The sequence below is a fragment of the Emys orbicularis genome, chromosome 7 (genome assembly GCF_028017835.1).
Source record: "Emys orbicularis isolate rEmyOrb1 chromosome 7, rEmyOrb1.hap1, whole genome shotgun sequence".
Classification (NCBI taxonomy): domain Eukaryota; kingdom Metazoa; phylum Chordata; order Testudines; family Emydidae; genus Emys; species Emys orbicularis.
The window spans coordinates 5,372,085-5,391,932 of record NC_088689.1 but is presented as its reverse complement, the minus strand read 5'-3'; the positions used below and the strand labels follow the sequence as shown (position 1 = coordinate 5,391,932).

Below are 19,848 nucleotides of genomic sequence, written 5' to 3'. Positions count from 1 at the left end.
CCGTCATGAAACTTTGATTAATTCACTATGCTTAAAACTTTTTTTTTCTTCATCTCTAATGTTCCTCTGTGCTGCTGGGTTGTGGGCCAGAGGAAGCTGTTTCTATATGGCCAGCCATTTGGGGATATGCTGCGAGCCAAGGTTTTGTTCTGATTGGCTTGACGGCGGTGACAAATTGGCCTATCATGAATTGGATGGACGGAGGTCGCTCTCGAGGAGCCATGGCTGGAAGCTGGCTTACAGCTTGCTTTTTCCCTTCCCCAGGTGCTGATGCTAGTTCTGAACCCATGATCCTGGAGCAATATGTGGTGGTGTCCAGCTATGAGAAACAGGAGAACTCGGAGATCAGCCTTCAGGCTGGGGAAGTCGTGGACGTAATAGAGAAAAACGAAAGCGGTGAGACACTTGTACCTATTTTTTTTTCTCTCTAATAGTTTGGTGGTTCATTCCCTTCCTTCGTTCTCTCATCATTTCATGTAACTATACATTAGCTCCATCTGGTACTGTCTGGCTGAGGATGTTGAAGTTTCCCCCTGTTGGTTTGGGCTGGGGGCCAAAATGTTGCCTTCTGCTGTAAGAATGTCTCGTAAGCTTGTTTGTTAATTAGCCAATGTACATTAACAGAAAACTAAGGCGGGAGGAGAGAAGGTTCCACTGCTTCTTAGAATAATACGTTGCGCCGCTGTCACTTTTTTTTTTTTTTTTTAAAGGGTTTGTCAGCATTTCCATTACTAACAACTGTTTTGGGGGGATTTATACACGGCTGTTAAAACTTATTCTGGGATGAAGACTTGGCTTGACAGCTCAACCGTTGGCCCAAAACGTAAAAGGGATGAGAGACTACATAGATTCAATAAAACTTTAAAATTGCTACTTGCAAAAGTATTGGTGTGGCCTTTTTCAGGCAAAGAATGGGAGCCTCCCTGCTAGCAATGTAGGCTAAAATTCCCTTCTTATGCTGCTCCTAGAATAACCAGTTGCCAAAATTTCATTTTCCGAATGGTAAGTGATTTGGTCAAAGGTTGATGTGCAGTGGCTTTGCCTCCTGGAAGTCTGTTTTCAGACAGTTGAATGAAATGCTTCAGAAGCCTGTGTACTTATGTAGCGCTGAAAAGGTTAACTGTTGGCTAGCCTCATGCCCATTTGCTTGTTTCTGCACATGCCCCCTCTCCCCTGGCCCCTCCTCACACATCAAAACAAAACGGTTGCCTAAGATTTTGAGTTCAAAGACCTATTTTCTCATGTCTTACCCAGAGGAGCCATTGCAGACTTCTAGGTATGTTCACAGACCAAGGTCCTAATCTTCAGAGATGAACACCAGCAACTCCCATTGCCTATAGTGGGAGTTGTGGATGCTCCGCTTTTCTGAGGATCGGGCTTTAACAGAGAGATGTCCTGATCTGTGTCAAACATCCACCCTTTCAAAGTAGCCTCCGGATTGGTTTGGAGTGAGTTCTGTACGTCCCGAACGCTAATATTTTCACTGGGCAGCAGTTCCACAATTTTACGGAAAGCTAATAATCTGAGTCTGTGTGCAAGTGATGCACTCGAGGAACTGTTAGCCTGCCAGGTGACTAGAGCGGTGTTAAAGGTGTAGTGTGTGTTTGGAAAATATGCAAACGCTTGCTAGTGAAGCCATATGGTCTTTTGGGTATACAATACTATGTGTTTTTGCAAAACTAATAAGGAGGCACTAATAAGGAGCACATATCTACTTATTAAGAGGTGATTATGGGTGAAGGAGGGAAAAATGCCATAAAATAGCCACTGTGCTGATTGTGTTAAGATAGGGGTTCTGTTAATTATCCAATGCACTAGCTCCCAGCCAGTGGTGATGGGAGTTACCCATGTGCATCCTAAGGGCAGTATGTAGACCCCTTATTGTGGCAGCTCTCCTTCACCTTCATGATACATTCTCCTCTATTTTGGATTCCAAAAATAACCACCAAGGAGATTTGGACTGTTCAGCAATTCAAGGGTGTCTGGTTTTAAGCAAGAAAAACAAGGGAATTCCAATTCAGCCTTCCCTGTTGTGCCGAGGAAACTCAGTTCATATGGTATTAAAGATCATGGTTGTTGCGAAGATGGAATGTCAGTGTTAAGTGAGATTATATGGTCAGAAAAGCAACTCCTATGAAAAGGTGCCTTTTTAGAGCCATATCCTGCTCCATTTACTCACTGAAATAAAATCACAGGGAATAGGGTTAAAGTCCCTTCTTAAAGAATCATCTGTAAAGTCCAATAGAATAGTCCGGTGGGTCATTACCCCCATGAGGGTCATGAAAGCCAATTGGGCAGGGAGGGGTTTGCCAGGAGCCAAACACTTTGTAATTTAGGGAAGAAAAAAATCTAAAGCAAGGAAAATCCCTCTCCCTCTCCCCTATTCCCTGCACACTCTTACTCTTCATAGTCAAATATTCCATGTCAACGTCTCAAAACCCACACATAACTTTTAGAGGCTTAGTGTTGATACATTTTTGACTTTTACTTTTATAGTATGTGTAAGGGAGACGTAAAGGGTTTTGACTTTGAATAAAGGGGTCCTCGGTCACTGACCTAAAAAGACGGAGAAACACTCAAGTAGTTTTATAGTCACTCTCCTGAAGAACAGAGGTAGTTGATGATTAGTGGTGGGCAAGCATCATTAGGTCTGGATGTTCGACTAAATCCCTGGCTGAGAAATTGGGCTGCAGCTTTCCCAAGAACAAAATTCATCTCAAACTTTTCAGCAATTCCTGACTTGGGCCAGGTTGGAAATACCACAGGAATGGCTTTTTCCAGGGAATCTTGTGTTTTCTGAGTTGGGTGAAAATACAAAGCTGAGAAGTTGCGCACAAAAAAGAAAAGCAGCCAACAAAATAAATGGAGAGACTTCTTTCAAACTCAAAACAACCTCCTTCCCCTGTTTCTCCCCCTCCTCCCCCCCAGAAATTCTGGTGAGTTGTGGCCTATAGATAAACTAAAGTCAAATCCAAACTAAAACCTCTTGTCCATCACTAGTTGGTATATGGATTATTTTCTTCAGGACAGTGTGATTCCAGTTTTCTTTGGGTTTGTGTATTCTTGAACCTTATTTTAAAAAGGTGCAATCCATAGGTATGTGCCTTTGGTAAATGTGTGGAAAATAGAATCAAATTGGATTCATTCAGACCCTGATTGCATCAGGTAGGTTCACTTCTCTCCCTCTGGTCCAGGTGAAAGCCTAGTAAACCAGTCTGAATGTAACTTGAAGTGATGTTAGTTTTGAACAACCCACATGCACAAACAGTTTGGATAGTGGTTAACTGTGTGGTTCAAACTTTTATCGGACTGAGCATCTTGTTCATTAGACATCCTTACTGCTTTCCTACTACCTTTGACGAAAGACTGTTAATGTAGTTTGTAAAATCCCATACAGTACACGTCTGGCTCTGTTTAAGGGCTGGTCTACACTGGGGGGGGGGGGGATCGATCCAAGATATGCAACTTCAGCTACGCTATTCGCGTAGCTGAAGTCAAAGTATCTTGGATCGAATTACCTGGGGTCCAGACGGCGCGGGATCGATGGCCGCGGCTCCCCCGTCGACTGCGCTACCGCCGCTCGCTCTGGTGGAGTTCCGGAGTCGACGGTGAGCGCGTTCGGGGATGGATATATCGCGTCTTAACGAGACGCGATATATCGATCCCGGATAAATCGATTGCTACCCGCCGATATGGCGGGTAGTGAAGACGTACCCTTAGTGGTGTTTTAGGAAAGCTGGCTATGAAATGCATAGGTAGTTAGATTTTTTTTTTCTTTAAATCACAGTAATCAAAATAGTCCCAATAAGATTGTGTTGATACCACACAGAAATATCAAGTGTTGCATGGCTTTTTCCCCTCAGAAAGAGAGCAGCTTTGTAAAACGAACTATTTGTTCCCTTAGTAAAAAGCCCAAGGCAGCTCTCTTAGCTGAATGGGTCTGTATCTTGCATGCCAACGTTCTGAAGTAGAGCTTTTTATATATGGTGTTGTCCATTTTATCTTTGGCTGAGCTTCGGCTTTTAATTGTCCTTTGCCAGCGGTCATAGCAAAGCTACCTTCTTGCAGTGGTCACCAATCCATCGATCATGGGGACTCTCCCAGTCGATTGCAATCTCTGGTGGTGCAGCGGGGCTGCCTGCTGCTGAGGCAGGCTCCCTGCCTGCCGCAGCCCCACGCTGCTCCTGGAAGTGGCCAGCGCGCCCCCGCTATCCCTGGTGGGGGGACATGTGGCTCTGCGCACTGCCCCTCTCTGCAGGCACCGCCCCCAAAGCTCCCATTGGCCAGCTACGGCGAACTGTGGCCAATGGAAGCTTTGGAGGCAGTGCCTGCAGAGAGGGACATTGCACAGAGCCACATTTTCTCTTCCCGGGGGGGGGGGGGGCATATTGGTCCCTTCAGGGAACTGCCAGGGAGCCTGCCTTACCTTGGTTGGTGGTGGTGCAGCGAAGCGAAGTGCTGCCCAGCGGGAGACCACACCTAAGCCCCTCCTGGAGCCAGCACCCCGAACCTCCCTCCTGCACCCCAACCCCCTTCCCACGCTGTGAACCCCTCAGCCCAGAGCCCAAACCCCTTCCCCAGTCTGGTGAGGGTGGGGGAGAGCAAGCAACAGAGAGGTGGGCAGGGCCTTGGAAGGGGTGTGGCCTCGGGGGTGGGGTGGGGCTCTGGGCTGAGGGGTTCACAGCGTGGGAAGGGGGATGGGGTGCAGGAGGGAGGTTTGGGGTGCTGGCTCCAGGAGGGGCTTAGGTGTGGTCTCCCGCTGGGCAGCACTTCACTTCAAAAAGTGATCTTGGGCATAAAAAGGTTGGAGACCACTCTTCTAGAGCCTGAATTAGGGCTACCACATTCTGTATTATTTGTACCCTTCTGGCGAGGTTAGCAATACTTTGCAACCATCAGGTGAACTGAAAACAGAATGTGGCAATTTTAATGAGTTCTAATTACAATCTCTTGGCCATTGGGATTTGGCATCTAACGTTTCAATGCGTCTGTGTAGTAGACCTTGATAACCACTCTGCCTTTAGAAAGCTTTCTCTTGTGATCTGAGAATACTACAACTTTCACGCCACAAGGTAACAATCAAGGATGAGAACTCTGGGCCTAAACCTGTGAGATTCTGTAAGTTTTGCCGAGTGCCCTCCATTATTATTGGAACTAATGGGCATTGAACGTACTCAGCACATCAAATAATCAATGCTGGATAGTGTATGCTAAACTACTTTGGTACCTCAGCAGAGTTGAGGGCCATTGGAAGGCTACCATCACTGAGTAATCATGTGTTGCACTTAAATAGTCAAAGACAACATTCAAAGCAACATTTTTTTCCATAGACCAGTGATGGAATTTGAATCCAAACTTTTTGCAATTTAACTTTCCCAAAGTTTAGGCACATCCACACCCATAATTTTGGTTAGGGCCCATACCTAATATTTAATTTTGCTTTTTATCAACCATAGTAAAATATAGTGTCTGGTAAGAGAACGTCTTCATTGCTGTGCCCAGTGCAAGTTCAAGAGATGTCCAGGTCGTAAACCTGAAAACCCCTTTCACACTGTTGATGCAAGGTCAATGAGACACATTTTGAGACCCTTCCAGCCATGTTATATCAAGCCTGTGGGTCACTTCATGCTGAGTATCACTGCAGCTGTCAGTGTCCACTTTTATGGACATTGGGGTACTTAAAGTAAATGCCCACCTGGGGTTCATAAAAAAATCTGTCTTGAGACCTTCCTCTGACCTCTGGGTTTCAGTGTAATGGAAGCTATCCTACCCCATGTGTATATTTGGGGTATAGTCTCCCCTTGATATGTGCAGTTATTTCCTTTCTATCATTCACCATAGGTGCATAAAGAAAATTACAGCACTTTACATTCAAAATCAATCTTCATTGGAGTTACAGCTTTTTCCTAGGTACTGTCTCTTCCATCTCATTATTGCATCTGTTAAATGTTTTGAGTCTGCATGTTAGTAAAAATCTTCCTGCAGAATGTTGTTGTTCAAAATTGAGCTCTGTGATAGGCTGCATATTTTTTTTTTTTGGTCTGTGTGGTGTTTAAATTAACTACTCCAAAAAACCCGTGCAGCAAATTTTCTGCTGTTTGCCAGTCGTCACAGTACAAATGACCGAATCAGTATATGTAGAACTTTTGTTTAAAGAAAGGAAGGAGGGGGGGGAAATTGGACTTGTGCTGACTTTATTCTTGCCAAGTTTTGTTTGGATGTGGCTTGAAATGGTCAAGTTCTAAATTGTGGCAATGCTATTTGTAATGGAAACCCTGACAGACCGTTAAGTATAACTGTACTATCAACCGCCTTTCATACTGCTCTTCCTCCTCTTCTCTCCTGATCAGAGGGGTGGGATTGAGGGCTCTTTATACATAATCCATTGGGATTTACTTTTGTGGTGGTAGAAACATGGGATGGCATTTTTAGCTGGCCTGAACAAGCCCATAGCTGTTTCCTTTGCAATTACATAACTGCAGACCTATTTCCAATATTATATTACACACAATATGTAAAATAAACCTATTATGGCTAGTGTAATTTTATCGGGACCCAAGGGAGTTTTTTGGCAAGGGAAATTGCTCTTTTCTTGTAGCTTGCTGAGATTACCTTGTGGCAATATGAAGTTACGTTTTGGAGTGTGTTTTTATCTCAGTAAATGTCTGTTCCAAATGGCTTTCTAATCTAGGAATTCCAAGACTTAATGGTTGTCCCCTACAATGTTAATGGATTTTATGTATACCTGGGAATATGCTCTACTTTATCATTGTGCAGGTTCACTTGTGCTTCTTGATGGATGCAGGCTTAATTAGGAAAACTATACAAAGATAAAGGAGGGGTCCATTTAAGACTAAACAGAGCCTGCCTCCACCAAAACTTTGCCTCCCCTGACTGAGACCTTCTGTCTCCTTGTTCTCCCTTCCCCACAACCCCCACACTGCTGTCTAGAATAGTCTTGGGGGGGGGGGGGGTGTTGGCGTTTTTTTTGGTCTTGTTTATTCCTGTCTATGTGGCACAGTCAAGGCCGGCGCTTCCACTAGGCAGTCGCCTAGGGCGGCAGGATTTGGGGGGCGGCATTTTGCCATCCTCAGCGGCAATTCGGCGGCGGGGGTCCTTCCGCTCCGTCTTCGGGGCGCTTCGGCGGCAGGTCCTTCACTCACTCCGGGACCTGCCGCCGAAGCGCCCCGAAGACGCGGAACAGAAGGACCCACGCCGCCGAATGCTCTGAAGAGGAGCACTGCCGTCCAGGGCAGCAAAAATCCTGGCGCCGCTCCTGGGCACAGTGCATCCCATCTGTGGGGGCTAGACTAGATCTCCTGAGGTCTCTTCCAACCCTAATCTTCTGTGATTCCATGATCTGTGCACAGGGCAGATTGGCCCCTAGGAATAGAATATGGAGCAAGGAACAGTCAGGCAAGGCTCCACCCCCTCCTGTTCATAATCACTGTTGTGCCTGGGCTTCTGCTGACCTGTAGATCTTGTATCCAAAGGTCCTGCCTTTACCAGGGAAGATTCCTGTCACTTTCACATTCTCCTTTGCTCCTGGAACAACCTCCCTCTTTTGGTGGGCTGTACATTCTTGCACTCCTCTTGCAGATCCTGCCTCATAACTTGCTATGGTTAGCATCCCTAAAATTCTGTGTCCTGTACTCCTGTTTTTCACCCCAACCTTACATCTTCAAAACGGAGGAGAAGGAAATGGGTGAGGACTAGACAGACCAGGGAAACCATGCAACTAACACAAGTTGGGCCGTGCACCCGATAGTGCTGTGTAGACGCTAGCAAACATCTGTCTTCAAGCTTGCAGTGTAATACAGTACTGGAGAACAGTAAGCAAAGAGCCAGAATGTTTCTTCAATTTATGTAGAGAAGTAACCTGTTTGTTGTTTTGTTGAAGTAAATTGGGTGCAGCGCTGGATTTTTGGGAAAACTCTGTTGTGCAGCAGCACGCAAACTCGCAAATGCAGTTACCACAGTTTCTTATGAAATTAATTGCACATCCGCCAGTTGTGTGTGTAATACATTTGCATGCAGAATTACTGAGTGTGTGTGAGACCGCAAACACTGTTTCAAGTGCAATTGCATATTCTTCTGGAAATCGGGGTCCCTGGTTCTCTGCTTACTCTCCAGTCCACATTTCATGAGAGATGGTATGGTTGAGTGGACGTGCTCCTGGACTGGGACTTGAGACTTGGGCTAGGTCTACACTACCCGCCTGAATCGGCGGGTAGAAATCGATCTCTTGGGGATCGACTTATCGCGTCTCATCAGGACGCGACAATCGATCCCCGAATCGACACGCTTACTCCACCAGCGGAGGTGGGAGTAAGCGCCGTCGACTGGGAGCCGCGGCAGTCGATTTTGCCGCCGTCCTCACAACAGGGTAAGTCGGATCTGATACGTCGAATTCAGCTACGCTATTCGCGTAGCTGAATTTGCGTATCTTAAATCGACCCCCCCCCCCCCCTGTAGTGTAGATGTAGCCTTGGTTTCTAGTCCCAACTTACCTGCTGTGTTAAAATTTGGGCAAGTCACTTCACTTCTCTGTGCATCCATTTGTCCTCCCTCTGTTGCCTGCCTGGCCTATTTAGATAGTAGAAAGGACAGTACACTTTTCAGGATTAGGACTATGTGTAAAGTGCCTAACACAATGGGGCTCTCAGTTATGTCCTTTAAGTGTTACTGAAATATAATTTAATAATCTGCCTCTTTAAAAATAAGAACAAGAAGTGCTTCAATGTATGTAGACTTTCCGGCCCCTTCTTCAGCACCACTAGAGATCCCCCCACCTGAAGTGCAGGTTTGCGTAAATGGCTAAGATTTCATTTAACTCCTTAGAGATGTTGTCCAGCCCCTCTACTAAAGGGGAAGATAAAGAATACACTTCAGTATTTGGGATGAATGACCTGGACCTGTTGCAAATATGTTCTCTCAGTGGGCATGAATTGCTAACTCCTTGTCAGAATAAAGTTATGGACAGTGTGGAGTTAGGAGGGATCTAGTTTTTGAGTAAATGAAAGACGTGTCTGCGTTATGGCTGCCTCTGCTTGGCTAAACCAGGTAGTTTAACAAGGATCAACACCTTTAATGTCTTGCAAGACAAAAGCCTCATGGTATGATATTGCATAGGCTCTAAGATATTGTAGGACCATTCTGATGTTGTTCGAGCTAGGCTGATTGAATTCGCCCTCAAAATGGCAACATTGCTGGCAAATCTGGGATGACTTCCAGCCCTAAGCAGTGAAGGCAGATCTGCCTCCATTTTCTTTAAATGCTCTGGCACCCAGCAGCTAGAGGACATGGATTCTCTGGACATCATCAGTTGTTATAGCTGTCTAGGCTGTGTTTAGCCAAAGTACACTCAGTGCTGCTTAGTGTCTGTCTCATGCTCTGTTTGCCACACTGGAGAGGATCTTGAAACTGGCCTCATGCTGCTACAGCAGCCTATTTGAAAAGCACTGAATCAGGAGGAGGAGATCTTTATGTGCACACTAGAAATTGGCTGGTCAGAAGGAGGAAATAATCAATCCCTCTCTCCTCTGCGCCATTATTCGGGAGTGGGAGAGAGGCTGTCTAATGGCTATGACTTAAGCTGGAAGCAGTGGGGTGAAAGTCTACAAAATATGCAACGGAAGAGGTTAACCCTTTCTCTTCCAACCATTTATTTTAGTTGGTGTATATTTGGGGAATTTGTTTGACCACTTAAGTTTAGCCAGGATAATATCATGGTTAAGGCACTAAAACCTAGATTCAATTCCTACCTCTGCCACAGACATCCTCTGTGACCGTTGTCAAGCTATTTAATCTCTCTGTGCTTTGGTTCCTCATCTGTAAAATGGGAATAACAATGCTTCCTTTGTCTTGTCTACTTAGACTGTAAATCTTTGGGGCCGAAACTCTTCCTGTATGTTTCTATAACGCCTACCATAAGGCCCTGATCTCAGCTGGTGCTACCATATGACAAATGGTAAACAAGTGTGGTACACAATGAACATTCAGAATGTAATGTGTTATGGTGGTCCACTGTTGTGCAATAGTCTTGTGATATTTTTTTATTTTGGTGTTTCTATGGTGCCTTGCAAAATGAGTCCTTGATCTCAGTTCGACCTTTAAAGTACTACCAAAATTGCAAAAGACAAACCAGTGTGATGCAAGATAGTCGTTCATTTTGAATGTGTCATGGTGTCTCGTTGTGCAACAGTCTTGTGATATTTTTCATCTTGGCGTAACACCCTCAAGAACTGAAGGTTTTTTGAGCATGGCTCTTTTATTCAAAGATCTGAAGGGAATGCACAGGAGGAGGACAAAACAGGAATCTTAGAGCAGTGGGGTATGACACAAAAAAGCTTTCTCCCGTCTATCCCAAATAGAGCAGACATTGTTCTTCTTGCCCTACAATTTTTTATCAATTAAAATACTTGGATTAATGTCATCTGTCAGATGGAACAATATGGAATCTTAGGATTTAAGAGTTACAATGGACTCTCATGTTGGTGACCATGAGATTTGTCTGTTCCCCTGCCAGTGATGGATTGTCTCTACAAATAGACAGGATAAGACAGTGTGCAAACTTTAAGTGACCAGTGCTGTGTGGTTCCCCTCTCTTCCCTTGGGAGGCTTTTCTGTATTCCAGTGACTTTGACCTAATTTTTTTCTTTGATGGGTTGAGTCCCATAAGTCCTAGTCATGCTACCTTGAATTGTGGTGCATAGTTCCTCTCACTCCTTGGTGTTTAATCAACTTCTAATAACCATTTGTAACTATCTGATATCACTATTATGCACTGCAAATATTTTTACCAGGAACACGTCCCCCAGGACTGCCTGGTTGCATGCTCTGCACTAGCAGAAATGGTCATAGTTTAAGCAGTTCATCAGAATGATGGTTAAAGTGACGTGGGTCCTGCTTGGTGCTTGAGTTGGTCCATGCAGAATGATGCATAACCCATTTAGATCGGCCTCGGTGCATCTCTGCAGAACAGCTAGCCTTACTAATGTTTGATTATTAATGTGGTTTTTTTCTTGGATTCCTTGGGTAAGCTCTGCCTATGGTAGGGAAGCTAGTGACTGTTTCCCACGTAATTTAACTCCTATCTGCTTATCCAACAAAATTAAAGGGAGGCAAAAATATAGAGGTATGGAAGAAGAGGTGATGGGATCTCGAAGTTCTAAAGCATTGGCGTCTCTCAGGAAATCCTACTTATCGCTACTCTCCTCCGCTTTAGTTCCATTGCTTCATTAAGAACGTTTTTTAAACAGGAAGCTCATTCTGGAGATGAGTTTTTTTTTTAAAAAAAAAACTGCCAGTGTCGTATTGATGGTCTTGTGTGTTGCTCTCTTGGCTTGTGCAGAATACAAATTGTATCTCGTTATGGAGGCATTTAAAGTCAAACATTTTGACTTTTGAATGTGTTTGTCTCTGTTTCAGCTGACTTCAGCTCTTTCTGTGGGGCACGCCCTACCAAGCTGGATGAAGAGGGCTGTTGTTAGTGGCAAGCCACCAAGTGTATTGAACACCAAATTTTTTAGTGTTTGTTAGGTTTTTTTGGTCTCTCCCCCCCCTCCCCCCTGTACTCAATAGGTGCCTGAGACTCCAGTCCCATGAATAGGGCCCTTCCTTTGCTTCACTCCCAGCTGTGTAACAGGAGGATAATGGAATTAATGCCTGAAGTGCTGTAATTCTGCAGGAGTGGGGATTGGAACTCGGTGTGGTACAACTCCTCTCAGAAGCCCATCTGCACGGTCAGAGCGGCTTGCATTTTTTTGGTGGTGTGAGTGAGGGGCAGGAGGGAATTGGCGCCTGGGAGCTGCTTGTTCCCCATAAGACTTCATGGATTTCCCAGCAGTGACTTTGTGGCTGCCAAATGAGGATGGAACTCCCCCAACGTCCCCTCCAACTTCTATTTTTGATGCTATTAGTGGGCGGCATCACAGTGCAATGTGAAGGGTGTAGGCCCACTTCCGGGCATGGAGGTTCTGGCATCTGCAGTGTTGAAGAGTTCCTTGTGGATTCCCTGGGTCCACAGGCTGAGATTCTTTCCATAATACTTTCCTACCTTCTTAAGGGAAGCTTTAGGAGAAACAACTCAGCAGTAGGCACCCTGTAGGATTTTCTGTATCTGTTTCCTGGCCTTTCAGGCCTTGTACAGCATGGCCTACAGTAACTTATTGTCTGGACACTTAAGTCTGTACAAGATTTTTCCCCCCACTCCTTCCACGAAGAGCCAAAAATCTTAAAACATTGTCATTTTGTAGGCACCGTGAGAACAAAAATTATTGACATTTGATTATATCTAAAGCCTTTAATAGGAAGAGTTTGCCCTAGCCTTGAAGCTCCCTAGAGAATTGTAAACAATATATATATGCACAGGTGGCTTTTACCTACCAATGATTAAACCGGTAGACACGTTTAGTAGAGGTTGGCCATTGTTGCCTCACTTTTTAAAACCTCTCAATGATCGCATTTAGTAAAGACACTGCAGCATTGTTAGTACGTACACACCCTTTTATCTCACTTAGCATAGCAAGTAACAATACCTCCCACGTGCAGTCTAGAACACAGACATGTTAAGTTCTCATTTATCCTGTTGTCTTCTAAGATTCATGCAGCGAGATGACTTCTTAACTAGGTATTCCACATCTTGCTTTTAAGTTCTCTCCTTGCTTCCCAACCTTCTAACAGTCTCCATTCTAGACTGTGTTGCCCTCATGGCCAAGTAGGTAGGTAGTTAGACAAGGCACGCAGCTTTCACTAAGCATTCTTGCTCATGGCCCAGGATGGTAACCTAAAAGGAAAAATAATTGCACATAGCATCCCTTGTTGGACCTTTACTCGTTACCTCCTCTATTTATACAGACACTGCCAATTTTGGAACCATGAAACCTCCCAAAGCAAAATGATTCCAAGGAAAATGTGCTTTTCATATTAGAACACTTTGATTGGGTTTCCTATATCCGCCAAATAGGTCACCAGCTCAGCAATGCTGCAAGAAACTGACTAGCTCCAAGAAGATCAGAGGATATTAAGGACTTCCAGTCAGTTCTGTAATTTCATTGGGGAGATTAGATTTCTGGAGTTACAGCAGCTGAAAAACCATTGTTTCCCTGGTCTTGTGTTTGTGGGGTTTTTTTTTTTTTAAGCTTTTGATGCAAGTCAGTGAGGTTGTTAAATCAGAGATTCTCATAGGCAATCTAACATTTTCTGCCTTTTGTTCTATTAATCAGAAAAGTGATTATTCTGATTACACATGCAAGTTTTGTTTTGTTTGATAGTTTGAAAAACTGGCCTAAAAATTATCCAAACAAAAGACTGATGGTGCGTATTTGTTGTGTCAATTGAGGACAAGATTAATAAAGCATAGGGTGACTGTTTTTCCCCAAGCTGTACAGAAAATAAGCAGTTTCTAATATTATCTTGGCAGTAAGTTGGAAGGAATAATTGTTAACAGACAAGTTTCAGTTACAACCAGAAATTCCTTTTTTTTTTTTTTTCCCCTTTCATATTCAGTTTCCCCACAACCCAATTACTCAGCCCTTCACAAATGAAGCAAAACCTGTAAAAGTAATCACCTTGCTTATTAAATTCATAGAATAATCAGAGTTGGGGGTGTGACTTAAGAGATTTAAGGCGTCTTTTTTTTTTTTTTTTTTTTTTTTTTTTGTCTGAGGTTAGAACCTTGAACTTCCTAGTGTTCTTGATTGATTGTAAAGACCTTACTTTTTCTTTTGGTAGAAAAGTTTTGGATCATGGTTGTGTTAACTAAAGTGATTCTGGCTCATGTTTATTATGGAAATGGCTGCCTTGGTTCTCTATTATACTGGCTGGTTTCTCTTTACTGCTTTCATTGCCTGGACAGCTTTTTTGTATCTTGGTACTATGACACATCATCTGAAAACTTCACCTATGAGGCCCCAACTTCAAATGGGCTATAATTGCATTGGGAGAGTTCTTAATTTCTTGGTAATAGTGACACACACTTCCTATGCTTCATTTGTGTTGTGTATGAATTCACTCGCTATAGGTGTACAACTACCTCCTGGTAAGACAGAGTGATCTGCTTTGAATACCATTGTTGTCCTTCAAATGATTTGATACTCTGTTCAGCTTGTCACAGCCTTGAAGCCCTCTATAGAATTTCAAACAATATAGATGCATAGGTGTCCTTACCTACCGGTGAAATGCAGTCACCTGTGGGATGATAAGCAGTGGCTTTTAAAGCGTGGATAGCAACTTTATTCACAAGTTTAGAGACAGGAAGACTAAGTATAAATACCAGAGTGCATTGAAACTGCATGGCAAAATTAGGAAAGCAGACAGAAATTAGGTGTGAACAATAAACTGCATAGAACACTGGGGAAAATACCCCATCTTTATAAAAAGTGCCATGGGAGTCTTTTAAAAACCACAAGTTCTGCTGGTAGACATTTACCTTACAACTCCACCAAAAAGGTGGCACCCGAATGATGGAGGTGCTATTCACTACCATGCTGGACTTTTGGCTTAGGGTTTGGGGGCAGGAATGCTGCACTGAATTGCCAACGCTGCTTTGTGTAGTACCTGGATGGTCCTTGGAGACTCCTCATCTGATCTGGGGTGCACAGATGGACTGAGCTGATGTCTCCTCATTGCACTGATTCAAGGTGACTGGATTACCTCTGGAGGGTAGGCAGGATGAATTTGAAACCCTAGGATTAAACTAGTGACTAATCCATTTATTTTTGAAGTCTGCATTTCAGTTGGTGAGGAGATCCACCATGCAGACTGACTCACGGGAGTGAAGGTGAACCTGTGCGCATGTCAGGAAAGCGAGACTGATAATCCCTCTGGGACCTGTCTCTTCAGTTTTGCAGACAGCAGGAGGGGGGGGAAATGCAGAGCTCAAGTTTACTAACATTAATGGGAATGTACTGAGGGAGGGAGATCTAATAGCAAACAGAACATGTAGAACAATGACTACAAGGAAACTGGGGAAGGGGGCAGAATGTTTAGAGTAAGTGTGTGACTATTTTTGGCAATAAACTTTGTAACATGAAAGCATAAAATACCCTCCCCCCCCCCCCCCTCCACACACATACATACACAAAACAGAACAGTTACTCCACCCCATTCCTACCCACTCCCCCATTTAGTAGACAAATAAGACTGCCAAGTGCTCGTGGGAATGTTTATCAAATTTGGGAGGAGCAAAAGCAGCAGGCAACCATTTTCCTTAACAACAAGTTAAATTACACAGCCAGCGATTCCAGACATCTTGGTGTGTTTTAGGCGTCAAGTGTGTGTTTTTTAGCTTGTGATTTTTGTTTTTAAAAATGACAAATGGGCAGCCAGGGCTTGGTGTGAGATGTTCTGCTCAGTTGGAAGCTGGCGAGGATATTTTTGTTTTTCTCCTCCGCCAAAACTTCCAGGTTTGAGGACCAGCCACATGAAGGAAATTTTTTACCCCCCAAAGGATCTCCCTTGCAACCCATCCCTTCCTCTCACCGTGAGAATGCTGTCTGTGGGGAGAAGGGTGGGGATTAAGAGACTAGATGACTCTAGGGATAGTTCATAGGATACTTCGCAGACACTGGTTTGAAACTATGTTGTGAGTGGCCTTTGTGGGGAAATAAATTACTGCTCTCAGGCTGGTTCCTAGTGGATTATTATCTACATCACAGAAACCAGCACCACATTTGGCACCTTACTTTGCAAGTGTTAGCAAAGAGGCCAGGACTGAGTGGACCACAGAGCCTTTCTCATGTGTTCCTGCACCAGATGCACCCAATGTTGCAAAGCAGTATATAAGGTTAGTGGTGGCACTTGATTGCCCACAGAGCACATGGTGAGCTGAAGACACAGCCGTGGTCCTGCTCACCCACCAGATCAGCTAGTGGAAACCATGCTATGCCCTGCAAAAGGCTGGCATGACTACAGCTTTCAGGATGTGCTCCCTCATGGGAATTTTGGCTGAGTCAGCTGTAACGTTTTTTCCAGGGGCTTTTACAGCAATGCAACCTCCTCCTCTACCCTTGTCACAACAAGCTGTTGCTTAAAGCCCTAGTGTCCTCTCCAATCCGTTTCACTGATCATACAGTAAATTTTTGGTTTGGAAGACCGGTCAGCTTTAAGTTTTCCAAGCTTAGCTAATATTGATGGCAGATTTATTAAATAACGTGTGTTTCTCCAGTGTCTGCCATAACCTCTGCATGGCTAAGAATTCCCTGTGAGACTGATGAGTGCTTGCTTCTCAGATCAGCTATGGTCATCACTGAAGACTTCTCAGCTTGCAAGACCTGGTGTCTCTAATGAAATGTGGCTCTATTTATTTTTTAGTTCTAAATGTAACCAAGGTTGTAAATTGGATAGGACTGGAAGTTTGCCTCAGTCATCTCGGACTATGGGAAATTGTAGGCTTTTTTCTCTTAGCTGTTCCAAAGCTCTGACTAGTCTTGAGTGTATGGACTATGCTTGCACTTATAAGGTCTAATTCTGGAGCCAGTTTGTCCACTGGAACTTTGTTAGTGTTTTGTCTTACCAGTGAATTGGCAGGAGAGAGGCTGAATTGCTACAGCTAAGCATTGACATACATTGGCTAAACTGTCTCCACTTAAGAGAGCAAATTTTGCAACTCTAGTACATAGGACTTAGTAGGAGGCAAGTACAGAGGTCAGAATTACTTATCTCTGACTTTGTAAAGTAAAAGTGAAATGGGCTGAAGGGAAAGTGGGATTGAGGATAAAGGGGGAAGTGAGAATCTTTGTAAGTAGCAGTGTTGAATAGCTTGCGTGCTCTAGGCCGACTTGTGCCTTAACTCAAACACCTTCCTCAGTAGTTTAGTGATGGTTGGTCACTATAATAGGAGGAGTGTCTGGAGAGGCCTTGGAGGTTTTGTAACTATCTAGATGGAAATAACCCATTCACTTCCCCTCCTGTGCTGCTACTTTTCTTTGTTGTCCTGTGCACATATGACTAACTCTGGGCAAGTTAGAGAAAACAAAGGAGCAGTTGGGATGGACAACTGTCTTCCTTTCTTTCTGAGATCTTAACTGACACTGTCAGGCATGGATTTAAAAAAAATATAAAATAAATATATATATATATATATATATATATCAAAGTGCAAAGGCCTCAGAAATGCTATCTGAGCTCAATGGGAACAAAAGGTGCTGATGAGCACCTTTGAGAACATTTCCAAAGCATGTTGTGCATAGCACCTTCGTGCATTTAAAAGCAAAAGCACATTAAAACAGGCCTTTTTATGACACATGCTTATGGTGGTTGAAACCCACTCTTTCTACCTAGGTGTTTTTTGTTGTTGTTTTAATAATCCCATTTACTTCTGCTCCTGTGCCTATTCCTCTCTTGCTTTTGTTAGGCCTGGTCCACGCTAACCCCCCACTTCGAACTAAGGTACGCAAATTAACGTAGCTGAATTCGAAGTACCTTAGTTCGAACTTACCGCGGGTCCAGACGCTGCAGGCAGGCTCTCCCGTCGATGCCGCGTACTCCTCTCGCCGAGCTGGAGTACCGGCGTCGACGGTGAGCACTTCCGGGATCGATTTATCGTGTCTAGACAAGACGCGATAGATCGATTGCTTACGGCTGGACCAGGAAGTAAGTGTAGACCTGCCCTTAGTCTTCCTAGTTTGGGGGAAAATCAGAATATAATGAATTATGGTTCTTTATTTTAAGTTTCTCATTCCTCTTTCCTCTACCCCTTCCTTTGTCTCTTCCCTTCTTAACACACAGCTCGTTAATGTAAAGTTGGTGGGGCAGGTACCACAGGCCAAACTGAGTGTAGATCAGAACTCCACTGAAGTCAACAAATCATCTTGGATTTAGGTTTCTGTAACTGGGAGCCAGATTTGGCTCCATGTCTCCTCCTTTTCATCTGTCTCTAGTGACATGCAAAGTTACAACGCTGTTTACATTCCAACCAAAATTGGAAGCTCAAGTTTCCCAAGAAGCATAGTACATTGTGCTCATTGTCACTGGCTCATGCCTCGCATTAGCCTCTGGATGTTCGTTAACACAACATGGTGCTTATCGAAAAGAAACACTTCGCTGACATTACTAGGAGACAGCATAAAGCAACATGCACGTGTGACTAGAAATGGACGAGTTTATGGATGGCTCGAAAGAGGCTCATTATGTTTAAGGAAACCCTCCAGTTGACAGACCCAACAAGACAGTGCTGAACAGGGGCCTCTCCTCCTAGGCTAATCTCTTCTCCCTGTTGGTTTGGAGGGCTTGGAAACTGTCATTTTTGGACACTTGCAGAAATGAAATCTGCTTTCTTAAGTGCCAAGCAAGAGTTAAGAAATCATAAATTCTGTCACAAATATAAAAGTGTTTGTGTGTTTGGCTCCGAAGAGATGCCGTAGCAGCGTAGTCAAAATTTAGTACGCTGGCAGATAAGAACTGCTTTTGAAGTACCAGGGCATCAGTGCAGGCTTCAAGCCAGCAACTTTCTATCTGAGCCTGTAACTGGGATGGTCCATTGTGTCCTTTTGTATCTCGGAGCCAATGACAGTCTCTAGTTGGAGGTTCTTGTTGTCTGCTTCAGTTTTACCTTCTCATCCACTAATAGTTGGACATCAAACTTTAATCAGTAGGACCCTAGAGCCGATGACAAGCTACCTTGGGGCTATGTTCTACTTCAGAGGAAAACTTGCCAGTTTGTAGGACTGAGGTACTGGCTTGTTTGTGTACCTAGTAAGATGAATGTACTGATTCGGTCATTCTTGGTGGCAGTATATTTTCATGTATATCCCATGTTTTTTGTTTCTGTGTTTACTGTCTCCGGTAAAGGCAGAATGCTTGCCTGCTCCTGGAAAGGGGCATAAGGAACTTGTGCAGACACCTACAACTTCTAACATCTAAAATTGTGTTGGGCAAACTTACTTGTTTTTAAAGTGGCTATTTTATTCATTCATTCTTTAAAGCTAATGGAATTTAATTGTAATACAGTTGTGCAATAGGTCAAGTGTAATGAGAATTTCTTTCTATCTGGTCATGGTTATTCTTTATATTGTAGACTGGGGGAATACCTTGTGGTCTCAACCACATCAGGGCCCTGTTCTACTTGGTGATGTACACTTACTGACGACTTTGGCTTGTGGAAGAGAAGTGCATGTCAAGGTGTTCCCTCCTTCCGCATCATAATTGGTACCAAAGTTGCTAGTCTTGGTGGAGAGGCCTATGATGTTATCATGGAGACCAAATTTGCCATTCACCCTAGCTATGATCTGTTCACCTGACTTGAAGCATTGATGGGGTGGTATGGGGAACTTGACTTGCTTCTGTTGGTGTATTTGTTCTCAGAATAGGTGGAGGACTTCAGGCTGATGTTTCCAAAGAGCCTAAGAGTTAGGCCCCCAGTTTTCAATACCTTTTTAAAATTGGGATTATCAAAGAAGCCTAATAGATAAGGCTCTCAATCGGGCACTAAATTTCCTCCTCCACGCCCCTGCTTGTTTAAAGGAGGATCAAATGGGAGGTGATCCACTAAATAGACGAGATTCAACATTTACTTCAGCCATCACTTAATCTCTTTCGCAGCATCTCGCTGAAGATTCACATTCGTATAGCATTTATAGGAATAAGCTGTAAATATCTATATGGCACCTGAACCACATTTAAGAGCTACAGCTGGGTCCAAGATGAGGCATTAGATACAGATCCAAATCTTCCAAAATGTGAGGGGGTGATTTTGGTTCATGTCTGTCCTTGCCAGTTTGATTTCCTCTTCCCCCCCGAATTCATTGCATTCAAAATCACTTGATTCATAGAGGTTGCAACCGTTAGGTTTCTGTAGAACTAGTTTAAGCAATTGAACGCATGGCTGTATCTGAGTCCTTTGGCAGA

The 19,848-nt window shown here is 43.9% G+C and overlaps 1 protein-coding gene across 4 annotated transcripts in view; it reads left to right on the top strand.

The window, feature by feature from the left end:
• Nucleotides 1–19,848, top strand: part of SH3PXD2A (SH3 and PX domains 2A) — a 372,422-nt gene that overhangs the window by 283,653 nt on the left and 68,921 nt on the right. For all 4 annotated transcript variants that reach the window (XM_065407840.1, XM_065407839.1, XM_065407842.1 and 1 more), the window contains one exon: nt 265–396. In XM_065407840.1, the coding sequence (XP_065263912.1) occupies nt 265–396 (132 nt within the window). The remainder of the gene's footprint in view (nt 1–264; nt 397–19,848) is intronic.